The sequence below is a fragment of the Schistocerca americana genome, chromosome 6 (genome assembly GCF_021461395.2).
Source record: "Schistocerca americana isolate TAMUIC-IGC-003095 chromosome 6, iqSchAmer2.1, whole genome shotgun sequence".
Classification (NCBI taxonomy): domain Eukaryota; kingdom Metazoa; phylum Arthropoda; class Insecta; order Orthoptera; family Acrididae; genus Schistocerca; species Schistocerca americana.
This window is the reverse complement of record NC_060124.1, coordinates 237,813,325-237,834,340: the sequence shown is the minus strand read 5'-3', so window position 1 is coordinate 237,834,340 and position 21,016 is coordinate 237,813,325. Positions and strand designations below refer to the sequence as shown.

At 42.3% G+C, this 21,016-nt stretch overlaps 1 protein-coding gene across 2 annotated transcripts in view; it reads right to left on the bottom strand.

Moving 5' to 3' along the window:
• LOC124619807 (endoglucanase A-like) overlaps nucleotides 1-21,016 on the bottom strand; it is a 113,605-nt gene that overhangs the window by 17,088 nt on the left and 75,501 nt on the right. For both annotated transcript variants that reach the window (XM_047146402.1, XM_047146403.1), the window contains 2 exons: nucleotides 20,083-20,247; nucleotides 15,786-15,925 (listed from right to left, as the gene is read on the bottom strand). In XM_047146402.1, coding sequence (XP_047002358.1) covers nucleotides 15,786-15,925; nucleotides 20,083-20,247 — 305 coding nt within the window. The remainder of the gene's footprint in view (nucleotides 1-15,785; nucleotides 15,926-20,082; nucleotides 20,248-21,016) is intronic.

The window sequence follows — 21,016 nt, the reverse complement described above, 5'->3', positions numbered from 1 at the left end:
GAACCATGGAAACAAACAAATGTGTCTGTGGATATGAAGGCGCTCCAAAGCATGCTGTCTGGTGATTCCTCCGTAGGAGGACGTGACTACTACTTGGTGGTCGCAACTGCCTCGACATGTAGTACCAGGTGCACATCTTGGCACATAATAGACAACACTGCTGACTCACAGTTCAAAAGAGACTGAAAGGCACACAGTAAAAGCGCTTCCCGTGCACTACTTGATCAGCAGCGCCGCTGAGGTACTGGTTTCCGCACCTGAGGAACTCGAGAGACGGGGGTGAAGCAAGCGGCGGCGGTCCACATTACGGATGTCAACCCCACAAGAAGGGCGCACACACACTGGAGTGGACGAAGAATTCACCGTCCTCCATAGTGCCCACATAGCCAGATTTATGCACCTACCAACTGTTGCACGGCAGATTATGAGGAATTTATAACGTCAAAAATGTGTAACTGAAAGTAATGAGCAATTTGATAAGATATTATAGCCAGTTTTCTGTGATCATTAGCTGTAACGGCAGTGAAAATTATTATGATTTAAGTAGTCATAGGTAATTTGATAGTGGTACTATAGAAGATGATTGCAGTAGTATTATAAGTGACTTACTTCACTTCATCACTTGTATCCACTTATCAGCATGTAACACCATTATCGATTGTGAGTAATCCGTACAGTGTAATTAATTGTATGTTATTGTGAAGTGTTTATTCTGTATGAGATAAGTTCTTTGAATTGTTGGCGAGATGTGGAACTTTATGATGTATAATGTGTTTAACTTAATAGTGTGCTTAAATAATGGAATTTTATAAAATATGTCTGTTTGATAAAACAAAATTGTATGTAAATAACTGGTTCATACTTAGAGAAATTATGTGATGTAACTTAAAAGGCGTAGTGAACCCCCTCGACTATGGAAGGGCCTTGGCGCGCAAGAAAATGTGGAAGCGGCGTTCATTCTCGGCGGCAAGAGAGAGAGAGAGCACGTTAGGCTGTCATTGGCCAACAGTCGCATAGACAACACCGCAGGTGCCAAGTGAGGCGTTCTGAAACCAAATCTATGATGCAATGGCCTCTGATGTGGATCTGCTGTAAAATGGTGCTCTCGTATTTGGAATTGCTCTAAAAATGATTAACTTGCCGCCAAGAAGAAATGAAATAGAGCATTAAACGGCCAGAGCAGAGACCAGGTAGCCGCCACGTGCTGGACACCGCTATTGCGCCACTGCTTCAACTACTGTGGAAAACAGATATGTATACCAGTATGAACCAGTGTGCTTGTGTGTGTTTTTGCAATAATAATTCAAGTGTTGCAGAATTTGTGTTTGACCATTGAAATTGTCCACTTCATGATACCAAGTAGGGTCCTATCCTAAAAGTGCTAAATACCGAATATCCTGTTTGTGAAGAACTAATAATTTGTTTTTAATTTGAGCCCAAGTTTCAGTGCTAAAGAGCATAAATGTTGTTAGTTAAAACTACTTGCTTCACAAGAAGTAGAAGGGCTACATTATACTACAATTACGAAAAGCATTAATTTGCTGTGGACTGTTTCTACATTGAAAATACCAAAGTTTTAGTACTAATTGTGGTTAGTCAAAATCACTTGTTTCACAAGTGGTGTTATAAGGTATTTAATTTTGATCCTATTTGAAATTTAACTCTAACTTGAAATCATTTTGATGGTTATAAAGCTTTGCAAATAATTAATATCAAGTGGGATGGGGAATCAGTATTATTGTAATGAAAAGTGTTTCTGTAAGATGTGCATAGTTGATGATAAAGGAAGGAACAGTTTAAGGGACCCCACTTTAATTTTTGACTGCAGGAGAAAGTTAATTAGAATCTGGGTTTTGCTCATGAATCTGAAACACTACCACTGTGGAATGAATATGAAATGTATTATTGCTTTTAACATGTGTATATGTAAGTTAGTTAAACTTGAACTCTTGTCAGGTACTACTTAATCTTGTGTTGTCTTTGGGAACATATTTGTCCTGAATTAGTATGCTGAAGTAATGATTATAGCTAACAGGGGTAATGTCTCTTTCACATTTCTGTGATTGCTAATCTACGCTGTTGATAACTACTGCTACCCACTGTGTAGTTCGTCTGGTCGTTGTAGGTGTTTATTGCACTTTAATAAGAAAGAATTAATGAAAGTCCCCTAACAAAAGAGTATATTAAAATTCTTTGAGAATACCGTTCCCACATTATTATGTCTAATTAGGCTGGCGACCGTTTTTTTGTTTCATTTACGTAAATTTTTTACTACTTTCATTATTTTCTAAATTATAGTCTTTCTGCTTTCTACTAATTGCCACCCTTACAAAGTTCTCGTTTGATACCCTCTATCCACTAGGTTAGTGCTCGGTCAAATTTTTCAAAATTCCTCCCAGAGGGTAACGCTAACTGCACGTTAAGGTTATATTTGGCATTTGTCATACCGCGGCAATGCTATACTTGGCTTTCCTGGAACAGGACTACAAGTTTGGTTTTTACAAAACAGTTAGCACGCGCCACCAATAACGTTATAAGCAGCTGACTGTTCTCAGACGCCATAACCTTCTATCCCGCGATTCTTTTTCCAACGGACCTCACATTCCACAGCTCTGGCGATAGTTCTCCTCCGCGTTGTCGTCGGCCTCGCTATTTATACTATAAGTATAAAAAGCGCAGCTTTCCGGCGCTAGACAGGCCAACGGGGTTCCACCGACCGCCATGTAATCCTCTATCAACTGTGTCACCGGATGCTGCATGGAGGTGCTTGTGGTATCACAACGCTCTCATGGTTGTTATCGGACCTCTTGACCTTGGAGCCTCGTCTGATCCGTGAAGTAGCTCCTCAGTTTGCCCACGAGGTTTAGTGCAATCCGTTGCACCAAGGAAAATCTCAAGCAGTATCGGGAATCTGGTCTGTCGTATCGCAGTCAGCCGCGCTGTCCATGCGGACAGCAGTAATAATACGAGTAGTAACACCTGCTCTGTTTCTAAACAGTATTGTTAGTTATTGTTTAGCATAAAGTGAACACAGAAATAGACATTTAGACAGAGAATAACGATCGCTTTAAAGCTCTACCTGACTTACTACAATGTAGTAGCTATTGAATCCGTAGGAAAGGACGTGACATCTCCTTTACGTCCTACAGAAGGATTACTGCTAAGAATGGATTAGACTGAATTTTCTCTTTTTGATAAGACACAATGGGCGATCTGTTTTATTTTCTAAAAGCATTCTAAAGCCAAATTGCATAAAATATTGTTTTTAAACAACTGGTTTAGACAGACTTTGCTGTCATCTTCAGGTCTTAAATAATATTTTTGTTATGAAAAGTCGTCATTTTAAGTTGGACCTCACGACAAAATGGCCATGTGGTTAAAAAACAGCATATTGTAAAAGGTTTATCATAACTAAAATATTTAAAAAATATAAAACAAATGGCCAACTTAACAACGTGCTTTATGTTTTTTAAATATTTTCGTCATGACAAACCTTTTATAATGTACTGTTTTTTTATCCACACAACAACTTGCTGTGAGATCTAATTTAAAACAACCACGTTTCACAACAAAAAAAATTTTAAGCTGTGAAGATGATAGGAAAGACTGCCGAAACCGGTTGTTTTATATAAAGAAACGTTTTATGTAATCTTGGTTTTAGAATGTTTCTAGCAAGAATGAAATACTGCAATCTCTTGGCAGTTTATGTCGCGCTCAAGGTGTATTAAATTAAAATTGCTTGTCAGACCGGGAAACTAACATGAATCCCTGCCTATTGTGTCCAGTATCCTACTAGTTGCTCAAAACAGGCCCGATCCAGATCTCGTTTTAACTGCTCACATAACACGCAATGCCAACTATATTCCACAGAGAGTCAGCGACTACAATATCTGACGAAAGGTAACCGGACGCCTATTAGTGGACATTAAAACGGTGTACGCCCACCTGTCGCTTTTATGACGACTTTAACTGTGCTGGTGACAATTTCGGTGTGGCGTCTGGAAGTCTGTGGAGGAATGCCACCCCATTCTTCCTCAACAACAGAAGCTAGAGAAAGTTTAGTTGGGTGCCGGGATCGGGAGCGAAGTAGACTTTCTAAATCATTCCTATGGTGCTCTACTGGGTTTATGTCGCAGCTCTGGACCGGACACCCCACTTCACGAATCTTATTACCCACACACCAATGCCTCACAGGTTCTGCTTCAGGACTGGCTGCATTGTTATGAAAATGAAATGATCGGATGGCATTGTTGGCCGGTAGGTCCCATTCGGGTTCGACCGCCAAGTGCAAGTCTTATTTCAGTCGGCACCAGAATGGGCGACTTGCGCCCGATGATGAGGACAATACAACACCCAGTCCCCGAGCGAGAAAATCTCCAATCCGGACGGGAAGCGAACCCGGACCCAGTGCATGAGAGGCAAGCACATTACCACCGAGCTAAGCAGGCAGACTGCATTGTCATGATGATACAGATATACTCACAGACCTGTTCCTCTGGTGTGCGCAGAATACACTGCTGTAAAATTCGTTGAGACCCTTCCGCATTTAGTGGTTTCTTCAACACAGTAAGGTAACCATGTAAAGCACCCCCCATACCGTTATACCAGTAATCTGTACTTAAACGTTGGCACTACGCATTATGGCAGGGAATCTTCTCAAGGAATGTCTCAAACACAAATCCTTCCATCGGATGGCCAAAGCGTCTCACCCGTTTCTCGTGTCCTACTGCCCAGTCTCCTTACAGCACCTCAAGCGTCGCTCACCACTGATTCGATACAGTTCCTCAGAGTCGTTTAATGAACAAAGTGAGAGCATATGGACTATCAGACCAATTGTGTGATTGGATTGAAGAGTTCCTAGATAACAGAACGCAGCATGTCATTCTCAATGGAGAGAAGTCTTGCGAAGTAAGAGTGATTTCAGGTGTGCCGCAGGGGAGTGTCGTAGGACCGTTGCTATTCACAATATACTATATAAATGACCTTGTGGATGACATCGGAAGTTCACTGAGGCTTTTTGCGGATGATGCTGTAGTATATCGAGAGGTTGTAACAATGGAAAATTGTACTTAAATGCAGGAGGATCTGCAACGAATTGACACATGGTGCAGGGAATGGCAATTGAATCTCAATGTAGACAAGTGTAATGTGCTGCGAATACATAGAAAGAAAGATCCCTTATCATTTAGCTACAATATAGCTGATCAGCAACTGGAAGCAGTTAATTCCATAAATTATCTGGGAGTACGCATTAGGAGTGATTTAAAATGGATGGCCATATAAAATTAATCGTCGGTAAAGCAGATGCCAGACTGTGATTCATTGGAAGAATCCTAAGGAAATACAGTCCGAAGACAAAGGAAGTACGTTACAGTACACTTGTTCGCCCACTGCTTGAATAGCGCTTACCGGTGTGGGCTCAATTCCAGATAGGGCTGATAGAAGAGATAGAGAAGATCCAACGGAGAGCAGCGCGTTTCGTTACAGGATCATTTAGTAATCGCGGAAGCGTTACGGAGATGGTAGATAAACTCCAGCGGAAAACTCTGCAAGAGAGACGCTCATTAATTCGGTACGGGCTTTTGTTGAAGTTTCGAGAAGATCACCGAGGAGTCAAGCAGATATTGCTCCCTCCTACGTATATCTCGCGAAGAGACCATGAGGATAAAATCAGAGAGATTAGAGCCCACACAGAGTCAAACCGATAATCTGTCTTTCCACGAACAATACGAGACTGGAATCGAAGTTAAAACCGATAGAGGTACTCAAAGTACCCTCCGCCACACACCGTCAGGTGGCTTGCGGAGTACGGATGAAGATTACAGAAATTCGTCCCCTATGAGGGGCTGCACGACCACGTTCTTTTTATCTCCCTATACACAATCATTCTTCTAGCTGGGCTGCTGGTAGCACTTTGAAATTCAAAAGTGACTCCAGTCGCTGATTTCATGCGACTTTAAAAATTTTTATAATCACCATCACCAACGGTGCAACGTCTCTGTCCGTCAGTTAGTGAGATCTACATGGCCAGTTTTATAAGCGTTGAAACGTTCCTGATGAATTTGTCAGTTAGACGACGTCCAGTAAGAACGCCACGTCGAAGTCAGTGAACTCTCCCGTCCGACCCAATCTGTTGTTACTACTTCTGCATTGACATGCAATACTCCCCGCTTCTCGTGGCAGCTAGTGGTTGATTCCACGTTGCATAAGGGTGTCCGGATACTTGTGATCAGAGAGTGTACTTTATGCAGGCATTTTCTCTCTGCTTCTAATGCGGAAACACTATAGACTTCTTTTAAATATGTTTCTTCCTTCCTATACGTACTTTGCATTTTGATCAGTTCCACTTCGCTCTCCTACTCTCTCTGCCTGTTGCTAAACCATTCATCTCCACCTACCAACTGGAACTGAAATCCTCAAACTCCTATATTCTAAATCAGGCACCTTCCCATACTTTTCTCTTTTACAGTTTTTTGTAGTGCAGTTTAGTACTCAGAAACACGATAGCATAAGTATCACCAGTTCATCTTCTTAATCCGGCCACTGTTTCAAAACTCTTTTCATGTCATTCTACTCAGTCCCTCGATCCTATGGTACACTTTTCATTTCCCTAATGTACTGTGTAAACTTTTGAAAACCCGTCAGTGTAGTTATATGTACGCAGTGTAACACGCTAAAATAAACTTGGCCAATATTAGATAATGAAACGCAGATAGAAGAGGAATGATGATAATTACCTGCTTTTATTCGAGCTTGATTAAACTTTTGACAACGTAAAATACAATAAGGCTTTTAGATTGCTTGCCATATAACATCTGGAGTACGTATTTATTTAGTTAGCTATTCTATATAGACAATTTGAACGACTCTCTTATGAAAAATATGGAACATGTCAATCTACAGGATACGTATAAGTGATCAGTGTTAAGCTTACTGTAGCTTTGTTTACAGACTAAAATTCGTCCATGGCACACAAGGGTTGTTACGAAGAAACGATTCTAGGTTAGGTTTAAAACATGCTTCGCTACTTCCAGACATTTTACGTTATTGGGCAAATTATCATGAAAGAAGGTTATATACATGGAAGAACCCAGGAGATACTAGAAAATTTCATATAGACTATATAATGATAAGACAGAGATTTAGGAACCAGGTTTTAAATTGTAAGACTTTTCCAGGCGCAGATGTGGACTCTGACCACAATCTGTTGGTTATGAACTGTAGATTAAAACTGAAGAAACTGCAAAAAGGTGGGAATTTAAGGAGATGCGATCGAGATAAATTGAGAGAACCAGAGGTTGTACAGAGTTTCAGGGAGAGCATAAAGGAACAATTGAAAGGAATGGGGGAAAGAAATACAGTAGAAGAAGAATGGGTAGCTTTGAAATAATGAAGGCGGCAGAGGATCAAGAAGGTAAAAAGACGAGAGCTAGTAGAAATCCTTGGGTAACAGAACAGATACTGAATTTAATTGAAGAAAGGAGAAAATATAAAAATGCAGTAAGTAAAGCAGGCAAAAAGGAATACAAACATCTCAGAAATGAGATCGACAGGAAGTGCAAAACGGCTAAGCAGGGACGGCTGGAGGACAAATGTAAGGATGTAGAGGCTTACCTCACTAGGGTTAAGATAGATGCTGCCTACAGGAAGATTAAAGAGACCTTTAGAGAAAAGAGAACCACTTGTATGAATATCAAGAGCTCAGATGGAAACACAGTTCTAAGCAAAGAAGGGAAAGCAGAAAGGTGGAAGCAGTATATAGAGGGTCTATACAAGGGAGATGTAATTGAGGACAATATTATGGAAATGGAAGAGGCTGTAGATGAAGACGAAATGGGAGATATGATACTGCGTAAAGAGTTCGACAGAGCACTGATAGACCTAAGTCGACCCTGGGAGTAGACAACACTCCATTAGAACTACATACAGCCTTGGGAGAGCCAGTCCTGACAAAACTCTACCATCTGGTGAGCAAGATGTATGAGAGAGGCGAAATTCCCTCAGACATCAAGAAGAATATAATAATCCCAATCACAAAGAAAGCAGTTGTTGACAGATGTGAAAATTACCAATTCCTAGAAATGTTGGAACACGTCAGGCAATACTGACCCTACGGCTTATCTTAGAAGAAAATATTAAGAAAAGGCAAACCTACCTTTCTAGGATTTGTAGACTTAGAGAAAGCTTTTGACAAAGTTAATTGGAATACTCTCTTTCAAATTCTGAAGGTGGCATGGGTAAAATACAGGGAGCTAAAGGCTATTTACAATTTGGTCAGAAACCAGATTTCAGTTATAAGAGTCGAAGGACATGAAAGGGAAGCAGTGGTTGGGAAGGGAGTGAGACTGGGTTGTAGCCTCTCCCCGATGCTATTCAATCTGTATATCGAGCAAGCAGTAAAGGAAACAAAAGAAAAGTTCGGAGTAGGTATTAAAATCCATGGAGAAGAAATAAAAACTTTGAGGTTCGCCAATGACATTGTAATTCTGTCAGAGACAGCAAAGGACTTGGAAGAACAGTTGAACGGAATAGACAGTGTCTTGAAAGGAGGGTAGAAAATGAACATCAACAAAAGCAAAACGAGCATAATGGAATGTAGTCGAATTAAGTCGGGAGATGCTGAGGGAATTAAATTAGAAAATGAGACACTTAAAGTAGTAAAGGAGTTTTGCTATTTGGGGAGCAAAATAACTGATGATGGTCGAAGTAGAGAGGATATAAAATGTAGACTGGCAACGGCAAGGAAAGGGTTTCTGAAGAAGAGAAATTTTTTAACATCGAGTATTGATTTGAGTGTCAGGAAGTCGTTTCTGAAAGTATTTGTATGGAGTGTAACCATGTAACATGGACGATAAATAGTTTAGACAAGAAGAGAATAGAACTGTCCGGTTTTCTGCGATCATTACTTTCTTTCTAAGTGATGAATTACAGCAGATAATTATTTCATACGATATTATTATGCAAAATATACGCGGAGGAGATTCGCTTTGGGTACGGGACTGTTTTTCTAAAATTGTTCCATTGCCCTATTGATTAACCATTATTCCGATGAGGAGACCCTGTCCATTTAAATTATTGATGGTGCATGAAAGTATACACGCAATTAAATCTAATACCAATGATTTTTCCTTTAACTCTGTATGGTGACAGTCCTTACAGTGTTCTTTGCAGACTTATAATAACCTGTCGGCTACAAAAACGGACAAGTACTAGGAAGTGGAATGCTGCAGACAGATATTACTAATGTTTCTGCTTAAAGCAAGCAGTGAGCCAGGTACAAGCCAGGAATAGAGTGCTGCTTTTTTTCGAAAGACGTGAAAACACCAGGCGTTCATCGTGTGGGCAGCAGGCCGAGAGAGAGTGCTCTGCACATTATAAACTTTCATAAAGCGGGGTGCTTAAGGAATGACCTTTTGAAAAGACATCTGTGAAGGTGGGAGAAAAAGACGTGACGCACTGAGTGCGCGACACATCCGTTGTGTGGGCTGAAGAAGGTCACAGGTGCAGAAGTTTAAATTTTTTAAAGGGGCCGGTTGTTGGCTCATGACAATTAATTTCGTAGTGGTAATGGAAGCTCGCTAGTGAATACGTACAGACGTTTCCATTGGACGGAAAGCGAAAATACACGTACTGTGCGAGAGAATTTCTGCCTGCTGCCCCAGTCTACGAGACAACTGAGCAGTACTAACTACAGCAGTCTCGTTATGAGAAGGGAAAATGAAGCATTTTTTTTTTTACAGCTGATCACAGATACTGGTACTGAATTTAGGATTCTCAGTCACTACTACAGCCACCCTTTCCGTCTGAATATCGGCAGAGTAGAAAGCATAAGGCTAATTTGCGTTCGTCATGACGAGGAGACCGCGACGTTATTAGATTCAACTCAAAGTACGTTCTTCTGAACTAACTAGCTACACTCAATTAGTGATTAGGCGAGAGAACCGGTGTTTGTTCGCATTTTTCTGGGTCTTTTCTCTAGACTATCAACTTATTTAGTAATCATTAATGATGTTAGTGCACTCAATTTTTGTATGGTTCTGTGTCAGACCCACTCACCTGTGCCAAGGTCTTTTGAAGACGTTTTGCAAACTTGTGCCTTTTGTAATTATTTGTATGGCTTATTCCCTGACCATGAACTCATTAACGCTTCTAGCAATAAATCTGATTGTTATAGTGACCTTTAACTTCAGTTATCTTCTTGATGGAAGCTGTTATCAGTAGCCGGCCGTTGTGGCCAAGCGGTTCTGGGCGCTTCATTCTGTAACGGCGCGACTGCCACGGTCGCAGGTTCGAATCCTGCCTCGGGCATGGGTGTGTGTGATGTCCTTAGGTTAGTTAGGTTTCAGTAGTTCTAAGTTCTAGGGGACTGATGACTTCAGATGTTAAGTCCCATAGTGCTCAGAGCCATTTGAACGTTATCAGTATGTCTATGTGAGTTGTGATGCCCACATTTCATGTTTAATTGGGCCGCCCCTGTTTGATTCAGGTATTCAACTAGTTACCCGTTGGGCGACTTTCCTTTTTAATTCAACTGACCTCATGGGGAGCGATTAGTTCACTGAACAGTTTTTAGGGTTTCGATCTCGTGGCATCCAAAGGGTATCGTAAATGTTCACCCGTCACCTCACAATTTGATTCATAGACTAGCAGTTACACGAAGAACGAATGTTGTTGGTGCTGTGGTCTTCAGTCCAGAGACTGGTTTGAAAGACCTCTCCGTGCTACTCTATCCTGAGCAAGCCTCTTCATCTCTGAATAACAACTACAACATACATCCTTCTGAATCTATACAAGATGTTAACAAATTTCTCTTCTTCAGAAACGCTTTCCTTACCATACTCAGTCTAAATTTTATATCCTCTCTATTTCGACCATCATGAGTTATTTTGCTCCCCAAGTAGCAAAACTCCTTTACTACTTTAAGCGTCTCATTTCTTAATCTAATTACTTCAGCATCACCCGATTTAATTCGACTACATTCCATTATCCTCGTTTTGCTTTTGTTGACGTTCACCTTCAATCCTCCTTTCAGGACGCTGTCCACACCGTTCAGCTGCTCTTCCAGGTCCTTTTCTCTCTCTGACAAAATTACAGTCTCCTCGACAAACCTCAAAATTTTATTTCTTCCTTATGGGTTTTAATTCCTATACCAAACTTTTCTTTGTTTCCTTTACTGATTGCTCAATATACAGATTGAATAACATCGAGACAGGCTACAACTTTGTCTCAGTCCGTTCCCAGTCACTGCTTGCCTCTCGTGCCCTTCGACTCTTATAACTGCCATTTCATTTCTGCAGAAATTGTACACACATTTCGCTTCCTGTATTTTACACCTATCACCTTCAGAATTTGAAACCGAATATTCCAGTCAACATTGTCAAAAGCTTTCTCCAAGTCTACAAATGCTACCAACTTAGGTTTGCCTTTCGTTAACCTATATTCTAAGACAAGTCGTAGGGTCAGTATTGCCCCGCGTGTTCCAACATTTCTACGGAATCCAAACTGGTCTCCCCCGAGCTCGGCATCTACCAGTTTTTCCATTCGTCTGTAAAGAATTAGTGTTAGTATTTCGCAACCGTGACTTATTAAACCGATAGTTCGGTAATTTTCACACCTGTAAAAACCTGCTTTCTTTGGGAACGGAATCATTACATCCTTCTTGAAGTCCGAGGGTATTTCGCCCGTCTCATACATTTTTCTCGCCAGAAGGAAGAGTTTTGTCATGGCTGGCTCTCCTGAGGCTATCAGTAGTTCTAATGGAATGTTGTCTGCTCCTTGTTTCGACTTCAGTCCAATATTTCTGTTACCAAGGATTTCTACTAGCCCTCGTCTGTTTACCTTTCCCTCTGTCAAATTCTTCGCGCAATATCATATTTTTCATTTCAACTTCATCGTCAATTTCCGTAATATTTCCCTCAATTACATCACCCTTGGATACACCCTCTAAACACCCCTTCCATCTTTCTGCTTTCCCCTCTTTGCTTAGCACTGGTTTCCCATCTGAGCTCTTGATATTCATGCAAGTCGTTCTCTTTTCTCCTAAAATCTCTTTAATCTTCCTGTAGGCAGTATCTATTTTATCCATAGTGATGCATGCTTCTACATCCTTACATTTGTCCCATAGCCATCCCCGCTTACCCATTTAGCACTTCCTGTCGATCTCATTTTTGAGACGTTTGTACTCCTTTTCGCCTTCTTCATTTACTGTTTTATATTTTCTCCTTTCGTGATTAAATCCAATATTTCTGTTACCAAGGATTTCTACTAGCCCTCGTCTGTTTACCTATTTGGTCCTCTGCTTCCTTCACTATTTCATCTCTCAAAGCTACCCATTCTTCCTCAACTGCATTTCTTTCGACTGTTCTTGTCAATCGTTTACTAATGCTCTCTGAAGTGGTCTGCAACCTGTGGTTCTTTCACTTTTCCAGGTTCCATCTCCTTAATTTCCTACCTTTTTGCAGTTGCTTCAGTTATAATCTACAGTTCATAATCAATAAATTGTTGTCAGAGTCCACTTCTACCCCTGGAAGTGTCTTACAGTGTAAAACCTGGTTCCTAAATAATTGTCTTACCATTATATAATCAGGCAGCTTCCCCTTTCATTCCTTACCATCAGTCCATATTCACCTACTCCTTTTCCATATCTTCCTTTCCCTACTATCGAATTCCTGTCCTTCATGACTATTAAATTTCCGTCTCTCTTAACTATCTGAATAATTTCTTTAATCGCGTTATACGTTTCTTCAGTCTCTTCATCATCTGCGGAGCTAGTTGACAAATAAACTTGTGATAGGCGTGGGCTTCTTGTCTATCTTGGCTACAATAATGCAATCACTATGCTGTTTGTAGAAGCTTATCCGCGTTCCTATTTTTTTAATCATTATTAAACCTACTCCTGCATTACCGTTAATTCTGGTCAACTAACCAGAAGTCTTGTTCCTCCTGCCACCGAACTTCACTAATTCCCACTATATCCAGTTTTAACCCATCCATTTCCCTTTCTAAATTTTCTTACCTACCTGCCCGATTAATGGATCTTACAGTCCACGCTCAGATCCGTAGAACGGCAGTTTTGTTTCTCTTGATAACGACATCCTCCTGAGTAGTCCCCACCCTGAGATCCGAATGGGGGACTATTTTACCTCCGGATTAATTTACCTAAGGGGATGCCATTGTCATTTAATCAAACAGAAAAGCTACATGCATCCGACAAAGATTAAGGCTGTAGTTTCCCCTTGCTTTCAGCCGTCGCAGCAAAAGCACTGCAAGGTCGTTTTGGTTGAAATGTTACAAGTCGAGATCAGTCAATCACCCAGACTGTTGCCGTGCAACTACTGAAAAGTCTGCTGCCCCTCTTCAGGAACCATACGTTTGTCTAACCTCTTAACAGATACCTCAGCATTGTGGTTGCAACTACGGTTTGGCTATCTGTATCGCTGACGCACGCAAAGCTACCCACCAATGGCAAGGTCCATGGTTCATGGGGCGAGAGCGAATGTAGCTACTGCTGAAAACTTCAACTGGAAGAAGCATGTAAATTAACTGCTCAAAAATTAAGTTCAGAGCGAATCTAGCTGAACTTAATTTTTTGGGCAGCTAATTTACAATGCTTCTTCCAGTTCAAGTTTTCAGCAACACGTACATTCCAAAATTTGGAACCTTCTAGCCTGTTCACTGACTTCTGTTAATGTGCTACATGAATTGTTGGTGAGCCTATTTCGTTATAGAGAAACCAGTAGAGTATGTTTCCTCAACATTAAGGCAGATTCCATTTTCAAAGAACCACTTGAAAAATATCGCGAACGACCACTTTCGTTACCCTCTCCATAATAGTAATTGTTATAACATCAGTACCGTTTGCAAAATGTATAGATTCTGCTTGATGAATGTAAGTGGAACGTCACTCACGTGTATAAGGAATAGGAATGGACCCAAAATTGAACCTTTTCTGACCCCCTTCGTGATTTCTCCCCACTCACAAAATTTTTGTCTATTTCAACATTGTTTGAATTATTGATCTCAACGTTTTTCATTCTGTTTGTTATGTACGGTACAGACTGGTCGTGTGGAAAGCCATTAATTCCATAAAACTTGACTTTTTCTGAGAGAGCAGCACGATCTATGCAGTTAAAGATCTTGGAAGAATCTGAAAAATACAAACCTGTGATATTTTATTATTTAAGCCTTGTAATATTTGGGCGAGTGACTGTATAAATAGTATTCTCAGTGGACCAAATTTCTGGAATCAGATCTGCTAAAACGTCTTATTTTGGAAGAGCAAAATTAAAGGGGAACAGATACTAAGACTGAGATTCTGATCAGATCTAAGACGGACTTAGATGACCTGTTCAAAAGAATGTTCAATACACTTAATAAAAAATATGGCTTACAATTAAACAGAGGAACAACGTAGCTAACGAAGAGTAGTAGAGGATAAAAATAATGTATTTAACATCAAAATTGAAAACTTCACCATAGCTGGAGAAATTGAATGATTCTGCCTTCTTGCAAGCAGGGCTACATTGGATGGCCGAAGCGAGAAAGGTATCATGATTAATTCGGCACAGGTGAAGAAAACATTGAAACTGGAAGGGGGAAACAGTCAGTGGTACCAAAGCATCAAAAAATGGTTCAAATGGCTCTGAGCACTATGAGACTTTATTTCTGAGGTCATCAGTCCCCTAGAACTTAGAACTACTTAAACCTAACTAGCCTAAGGACATCACACACATCCATGGCCGAGGCAGGATTTGAATCTGCGACCGTAGCGGCCGCACGGTGCCAGAGTGTAGCGCCTAGAGCCGCTCGGCCACACGGGCCAGCACCAAAGTATCCTCTGCCACACATCGTTAGATGGCTTGCGGAGTATGATGCATATGTGGAAAGGCATGTTGAATGGACAAAGATTCGATGCAGTGAAGGAAGCTACTATATGACCTAAAACAGAGGGATTCACAGCTTTGCATTCGTAAGTGGCAGAAACGTGGGATGGTTGTATTTGCTTTGAAGGGAACTACTTTTAAGCTGGTGATAGAGGATGTGGTCTAGGTAAGATATGATAGTTTTAATTAGTGTATTTTGGAAACTTTCAGACGCCACTTCGTAAATAAAGTTTAGTAAGGTAGCGCGGTAATGATGTGAAAGATACTTTTATGGTGATACAAGTGCGCATCTTGATGCTGTGGAATACTGCTAACTGTGCGTGTGGAATTTTGGAAACGAGGGCTTTGGAGATAATTTTGTGTGAGAAAGAAAGTAACATGTGCATGGGCACAGGCTGAATGCAGGAATTTCTAGATGAGTAACTTTGCAGTTGGGCTGGAGGAAAGATGGGATGAAGCCTTCATTTTGGATGATTTGGAAAATGTACACACTGTATGTAGACGGAAACATCTCAGGTGTGATTTTACAGTCTGGAAGAGGAAGGTGGTGAGATTTGCTTTGTGTCAGTATGCGGAGTGTCTGTAGAGGAAAGATATATAGTATACGTTTTTATAGCCGTTGCAGAAATCCATTGTTCTTAAATACAGGGTGTACGATGGGCTATTGGGAGGTGTAGGAGAGACGAATTTGGATTTGGTGATGGAGAAGGCGTGGGTTCTTCATGAGCTGGTGCAGGATATCGGCAGAGGAAAGTGACCGGAAACGGAGAGAGAGCCTGCATTTGGAGGGAGTTGAAGAATATGAGGAGGAATGGCCACAGCTGCAAGACGTGGGTGACGGTTTTTGGAGCTGATGAGGCAGGAGAGTACACTGGGATAGGGACGGGGCGCAGAGCTACTCACGCGGCGCGGTGGTGGGCCCGCAGCGGCGGGTTCTCGCCGAAGCCCACGACGTAGCTGCGGCCCGTGTCGCCCAGGGCGTAGTCGATCTGCTGCTTGGCGAACGCCTGCAGCGTCTCCTGGTCCAGGCCGAGGTTCGACACCTGCCGCGAACGAAGGAAGGAGGTGAGAAAAGATGACAGTGAAGCGGCTACGTGTGACTGGCGGAGTCTGTCACAGAAATTAGAGCAGTCACCAACAGTGATCCACCAAAACTACACTACTGGCCACTAAAATTGCTACACCACGAAGATGACGTGCTACAGACGCTAAATTTAACCGACAGCAAGAAGATGCTGTGATATGCAAATGATTAGCTTTTCAGAGCATTCACACAAGTTGGCTCCGGTGGCGACACCTACAACGTGCTGACATGAGGAAAGTTTCCAACCGATTTCTCATACACAAACAGCAGTTGACCGGCGTTGCCTGGTGAAACGTTGTTGTGATGCCTCGTGTAAGGAAGAGAAATGCGTACCATCACGTTTCCGAGTTTGATAAAGGTCGGATTGTAGGCTATCGCGATTGCGGTTTATCGTATCGCGACATTGCTGCTCGCGTTTATAGAGATCAAATAACTGTTAGCAGAATATGCAATCGGTGGGTTCAGGAGGGTAATACGGAACGCCGTGCTGGATCCCATCTGCACGAGCAGTTCGACGACGTTTCCAGCAGCATGGACTATCAGCTAGGAGACCATGGCTACGGTTACCCTCGACGCTGCATCACAGACAGGAGCGCCTGCGATGGTGTACTCAACGATGAACCTGGGTGCACGAATGGCAAAACGTCATTTTTTTTCGGATGAATCCAGGTTCTGTTTACAGCATCGTGATGGTCGCATCCGTGTCCGGCGACATTGCGGTGAACGCACATTGGAAGTGTGTATTCGTCATTGCCATACTGGCGTATCACCTGGCGTGATGGTACGGAGTGCCATTGGTTACACGTCTCGGTCACCTCTTGTTCGCATTGACGGTACTTTGAACAGTGGACGTTACATTTCAAATGTTTTACCACCCTTGGCTCTACCCTTCATTCGATCCCTGCGAAACCCAACATTTCAGCAGGATAATGCACGACCGCATGTTGCAGGTCCTGTACGAGCCTTTCTGGATAGAGAAAATGTTCGATTGCTGCCCTGGCTAGCACGTTCTCCAGATCTCTAACCAATAGAAAACGTCTGGACAATGGTGGCCGAGCAACTGGCTCGTCACAATACGCCAGTCACTACTCTTGACGAACTGTGGTATCGTGTTGAAGCTATACCTGTACACGCCATCCATACCCTGTTTGACTCAATGCCCAGGCGTATCAAGGCTGTTATTACGGCCAGAGGTGGTTGTTCTGAGTACTGATTTCTCAGGACCTATGCACCCAAAATATAACCACATGTCAGTTCTAGTATAATATATCTGCCCAATGAATACCCGTATATCTTCTGCATTTCTCCTAGGTGTGCCCGCATCTCGTGGTCGTGCGGTAGCGTTCTCGCTTTCCACGCACGGGTGCCCGGGTTCGATTCCCGGCGGGGTCAGGGATTTTCTCTGCCTCGTGATGGCTGGGTGTTGTGTGCTGTCCTTAGGTTAGTTAGGTTTAAGTAGTTCTAAGTTCTAGGGGACTGATGACCATAGATGTTAAGTCCCATAGTGCTCAGAGCCATTTGAACCATCTCCTAGGTGTATCAATTTTAATGGCCAGTAGTGTAAACTGCGTTGCATTTCTTGATGCCAACTGGAGTAATTACTTTGTAGCAACTCACCTCAGGCACAAAGGTCTTTCTGATCCAAAAGCATGTCATCGGGATAAAAAGTAAAAGGTTTAACATTATTAAATGTAGTCTTTTTAGGAGAAATAAATAATGAAATGTACACATAATATAACATATACGTAGTATACCTTGCTGGCGGATATTACAATGGTAAAATAAACCAAAGGAAAGGTAGATTTATTCCTTATGTTTCGTGTATTGTTAGTCTGTTTTTCTTATGTAAGGATATCAGTCCACGCGTCATACATGAGAGTGGCGTGAGCTGCTGGACTAGTAGGTGGTCATTTGTTCCATATCCATTCAAAAAATTTGATTTGTGTGTTAATATTCAAAGAACTTGCGGGTTCACTGCCAGCCGTCATGAATTAACTCGCCACATGCCAGTCACCTTCAGGTGAGCCATCGAAGACTGAAGAGGAATCTCCCACACCCTCTATTTATTATTGCTCTCGTGTCTTCCGCATATGCATTAACCCTTTGACTGCAAATTTTATTTTAAAAACATTAATGTATTTTTATTTTAATTAATGTCTTAGTCAAAAGTAACCACACGAAAAGAATATTCCCTCCGTTTCGTTTTCCGAGGAATTTGGGGCGTGGGGAGTAGGACATACTGCATTGTTAGTAAGTACATCCAGCGTTTCAAAAGACAACTGTGCAGAAACTACAAGACATACTGAAGACATACGCACCTCAGTCACAGAGCTTCTCTCCAAGTCTGTACCTCGCACTACAAGTGCTCAGTGTGGGGTTTCGTTGGAGATGTGGCAAGCGTTAGTTCGTGGATGCAAGTAGTTGACGCAATGTGTCCGGGAAGGCGCGAAGGTGCCCGCCTTTCGAATCTGGTAATTGGGTAGATAATTGGGCAGCCTGTCAGCAAGAGCGAACAATACGGAGACGAGGGCTAACAATGAAACTTGAGGACACACGAACCACTGGTGCAGTCTGTGATTATAAGTTCCCTTTACCAATGGAACGCTGATTCATACCAATAACAAGCAAGAATCGCAGTTGATTCTCTGATAACGGACAGCGCCCGTGCTGATGGAATTGCAGACCTCAGTTCTAAACGAATTCGTTTAGTAATGCTGTCCCAAAACGATGTTGATGTGATGAAAAACTATTGTTTTGTCATTCTCCATTAAATTTTCGCTGGAGATACAATGATTAGTAGCAGAATTCGTTGAGTGCAAAAGTCAGTGCAACGTTAATGTTTGGTGCAGGCATACCATATTGGCTTATGTAAGCCATAATGCATAGGAAATGTATTTGGTACACTCAGGCATAAATAATGACTGATCCCAGGGGGTCCGAAATTTTACCAAATACCATTAACAGAGGGCAGTAGTTAAATAAAATAAACGATATTTTTCGAAGATTTGCCTGACAGAAGCAAGGGATTTAACAGACCCCTGTCCAGGCCTGAAGTACCGCTCTTCAAATTCATTCATGTTCAGCACATACAGAAGTAGTACTCAAAATTCACGAAAGATTAGATCTCTGCGCAGGGCCACAACTCACACCTGGCTGGCTTCCTTTTGGGGGCAACTGTCTTACCGAGTAAGTTATCAAAGCCTGACTAGCGACCTCCTTCCTCTCTCATACCTCACCTCTTTGCCATAGTTCAGATCTATTTGCTTTTATTCCAGAATGCTTCTACTTTTGAAAGATTTCTTGCATAATTTTTCGGAACAGGCACACCTGACAGTAAAAACATCACAAAGATATAGCTTACTATGCACTAAGTCTTACTCGTAGAATTAATTTTATGTGTTTCAAGGAGTGTTTTTTTTAAAAAAAAAAAAGGTGTGCTGGACAGAGACACGAACCCAGATATCTGCACCTCCCTGAAGGTAGGATTAGCCGCGCGGTTTGAGGCGCCCTGTCTGTCACGGATTCGAGTCCTCCCTCGGGCGTGGGTGTGAGTGTATTGTCGTTCTTAACGTAAGTTAGTTTAAGTAGTGTATAAGTTTATTTCGAAGCTGCTTGTTGGACTGAGACATGAAACCAGGAAGCTTGCCTTTCACGGATAATTATTTACAGACTGAGCTATTCAGGCACTTCTCACTACTCTCCTACACAGCTGGACAGCTCCGTCAGTAGCGCCGTTCCCCTCGAAAAGCAAGGAGGCTCGAGTCTCGGACCGTCATTTTTAAAGGGAGATCGTAAGGTATCGTACGAAGTCTACTCTAAACCGTTACCACATGGCGGTGATTATATGTCCACATCGGAGCAACGCCTGGTTCCATACGCGCTGCAGCGACGCCGCCAAACGGGAACTTTCTGAACGCTCCTTACATGTTTAATCTTTCTGGAAGTTGCAGAAACTGCACGTTCTCCGACGAAGATGTATATTTACTTTCGACTGTAGTGACATGTCGGTCAATTTGCATTAATCCCAGTTACGACAGCCGTGGATTACGCTGACCGTACAAGCAAAACCCTCGATGCCGTGTGTAACACAATGCGGACGCCATCGGACGTGCTCACCTCGAGACACATGAGAGCGACGGTGGCGGCGACCTGCAGGGAGCCCCACTCGCTGAGGAAGAGCAGGCCCTTGGGCGTACGCTTCTCGTTGGTGAGCAGGTAGTTGCAGGTGCCGCGCAGGTGCTCCAGGTACTGCCCGTTGCTGGAGATGTTGGCCAGCACCGCCTGCGAAACGAGAATATAGCAGTTCACACACATATCAGCAGCGCCTCTAGCGATGTACAAGTAGCTCTCCGACCGGACAAAACGCTACAAAACTTTTAACAGCATGACGGATGGGCAGCCGGAAACTAATTAAAAGAATTACCAAAGGCTATCCTCATGAATCGACCTGCTGCCGCATGTTCTGGGACACTACAATCGATCACATCCTACAGCTTCCAAACGAAGATGACAGGTTGCCTATTCTCTATCTTTCACACTATTGAGCCTAATCGTTTCGGTACTCAAGAGCACCGAACAGTCTAGTACTCGAATTAGAGTCCCATCTTTATTCAGTATGCATTTCGGTAGCGATATCGTTCGGGTCTAAAGAACCGAAGCGCTGTCGTCGGTTCGCGTCGTCCAAGCCAATCAAATGCAAGCGCTGACAGATCCGCGAATGCGCACAGCGCCACGAACAAAAAGTCGCTGGCAGGCGACACAGGCGTGCTATTCTTCGAAGTCATCTTATTCTCATTCACGCTGTCATCGTGTTTTGGATTTCACGTTTCGGAAAATGAGTTAGAATAGTGTGTAGTACCACTGAAACTGCAAGAAAGTGAAGAAATTGCAAAAAGGTGGGAATTTAAGGAGATGGGACCTGGATAAACGGAAAGAACCAGAGGTTGTACAGAGTTGCAGGGAGACCATAAGGGAACAATTCATAGAAATGGGGGAAAGAAATACAGTAGAAGAAGAATGGGTAGCTTTGAGGGATGAAATAGTGAAGGCA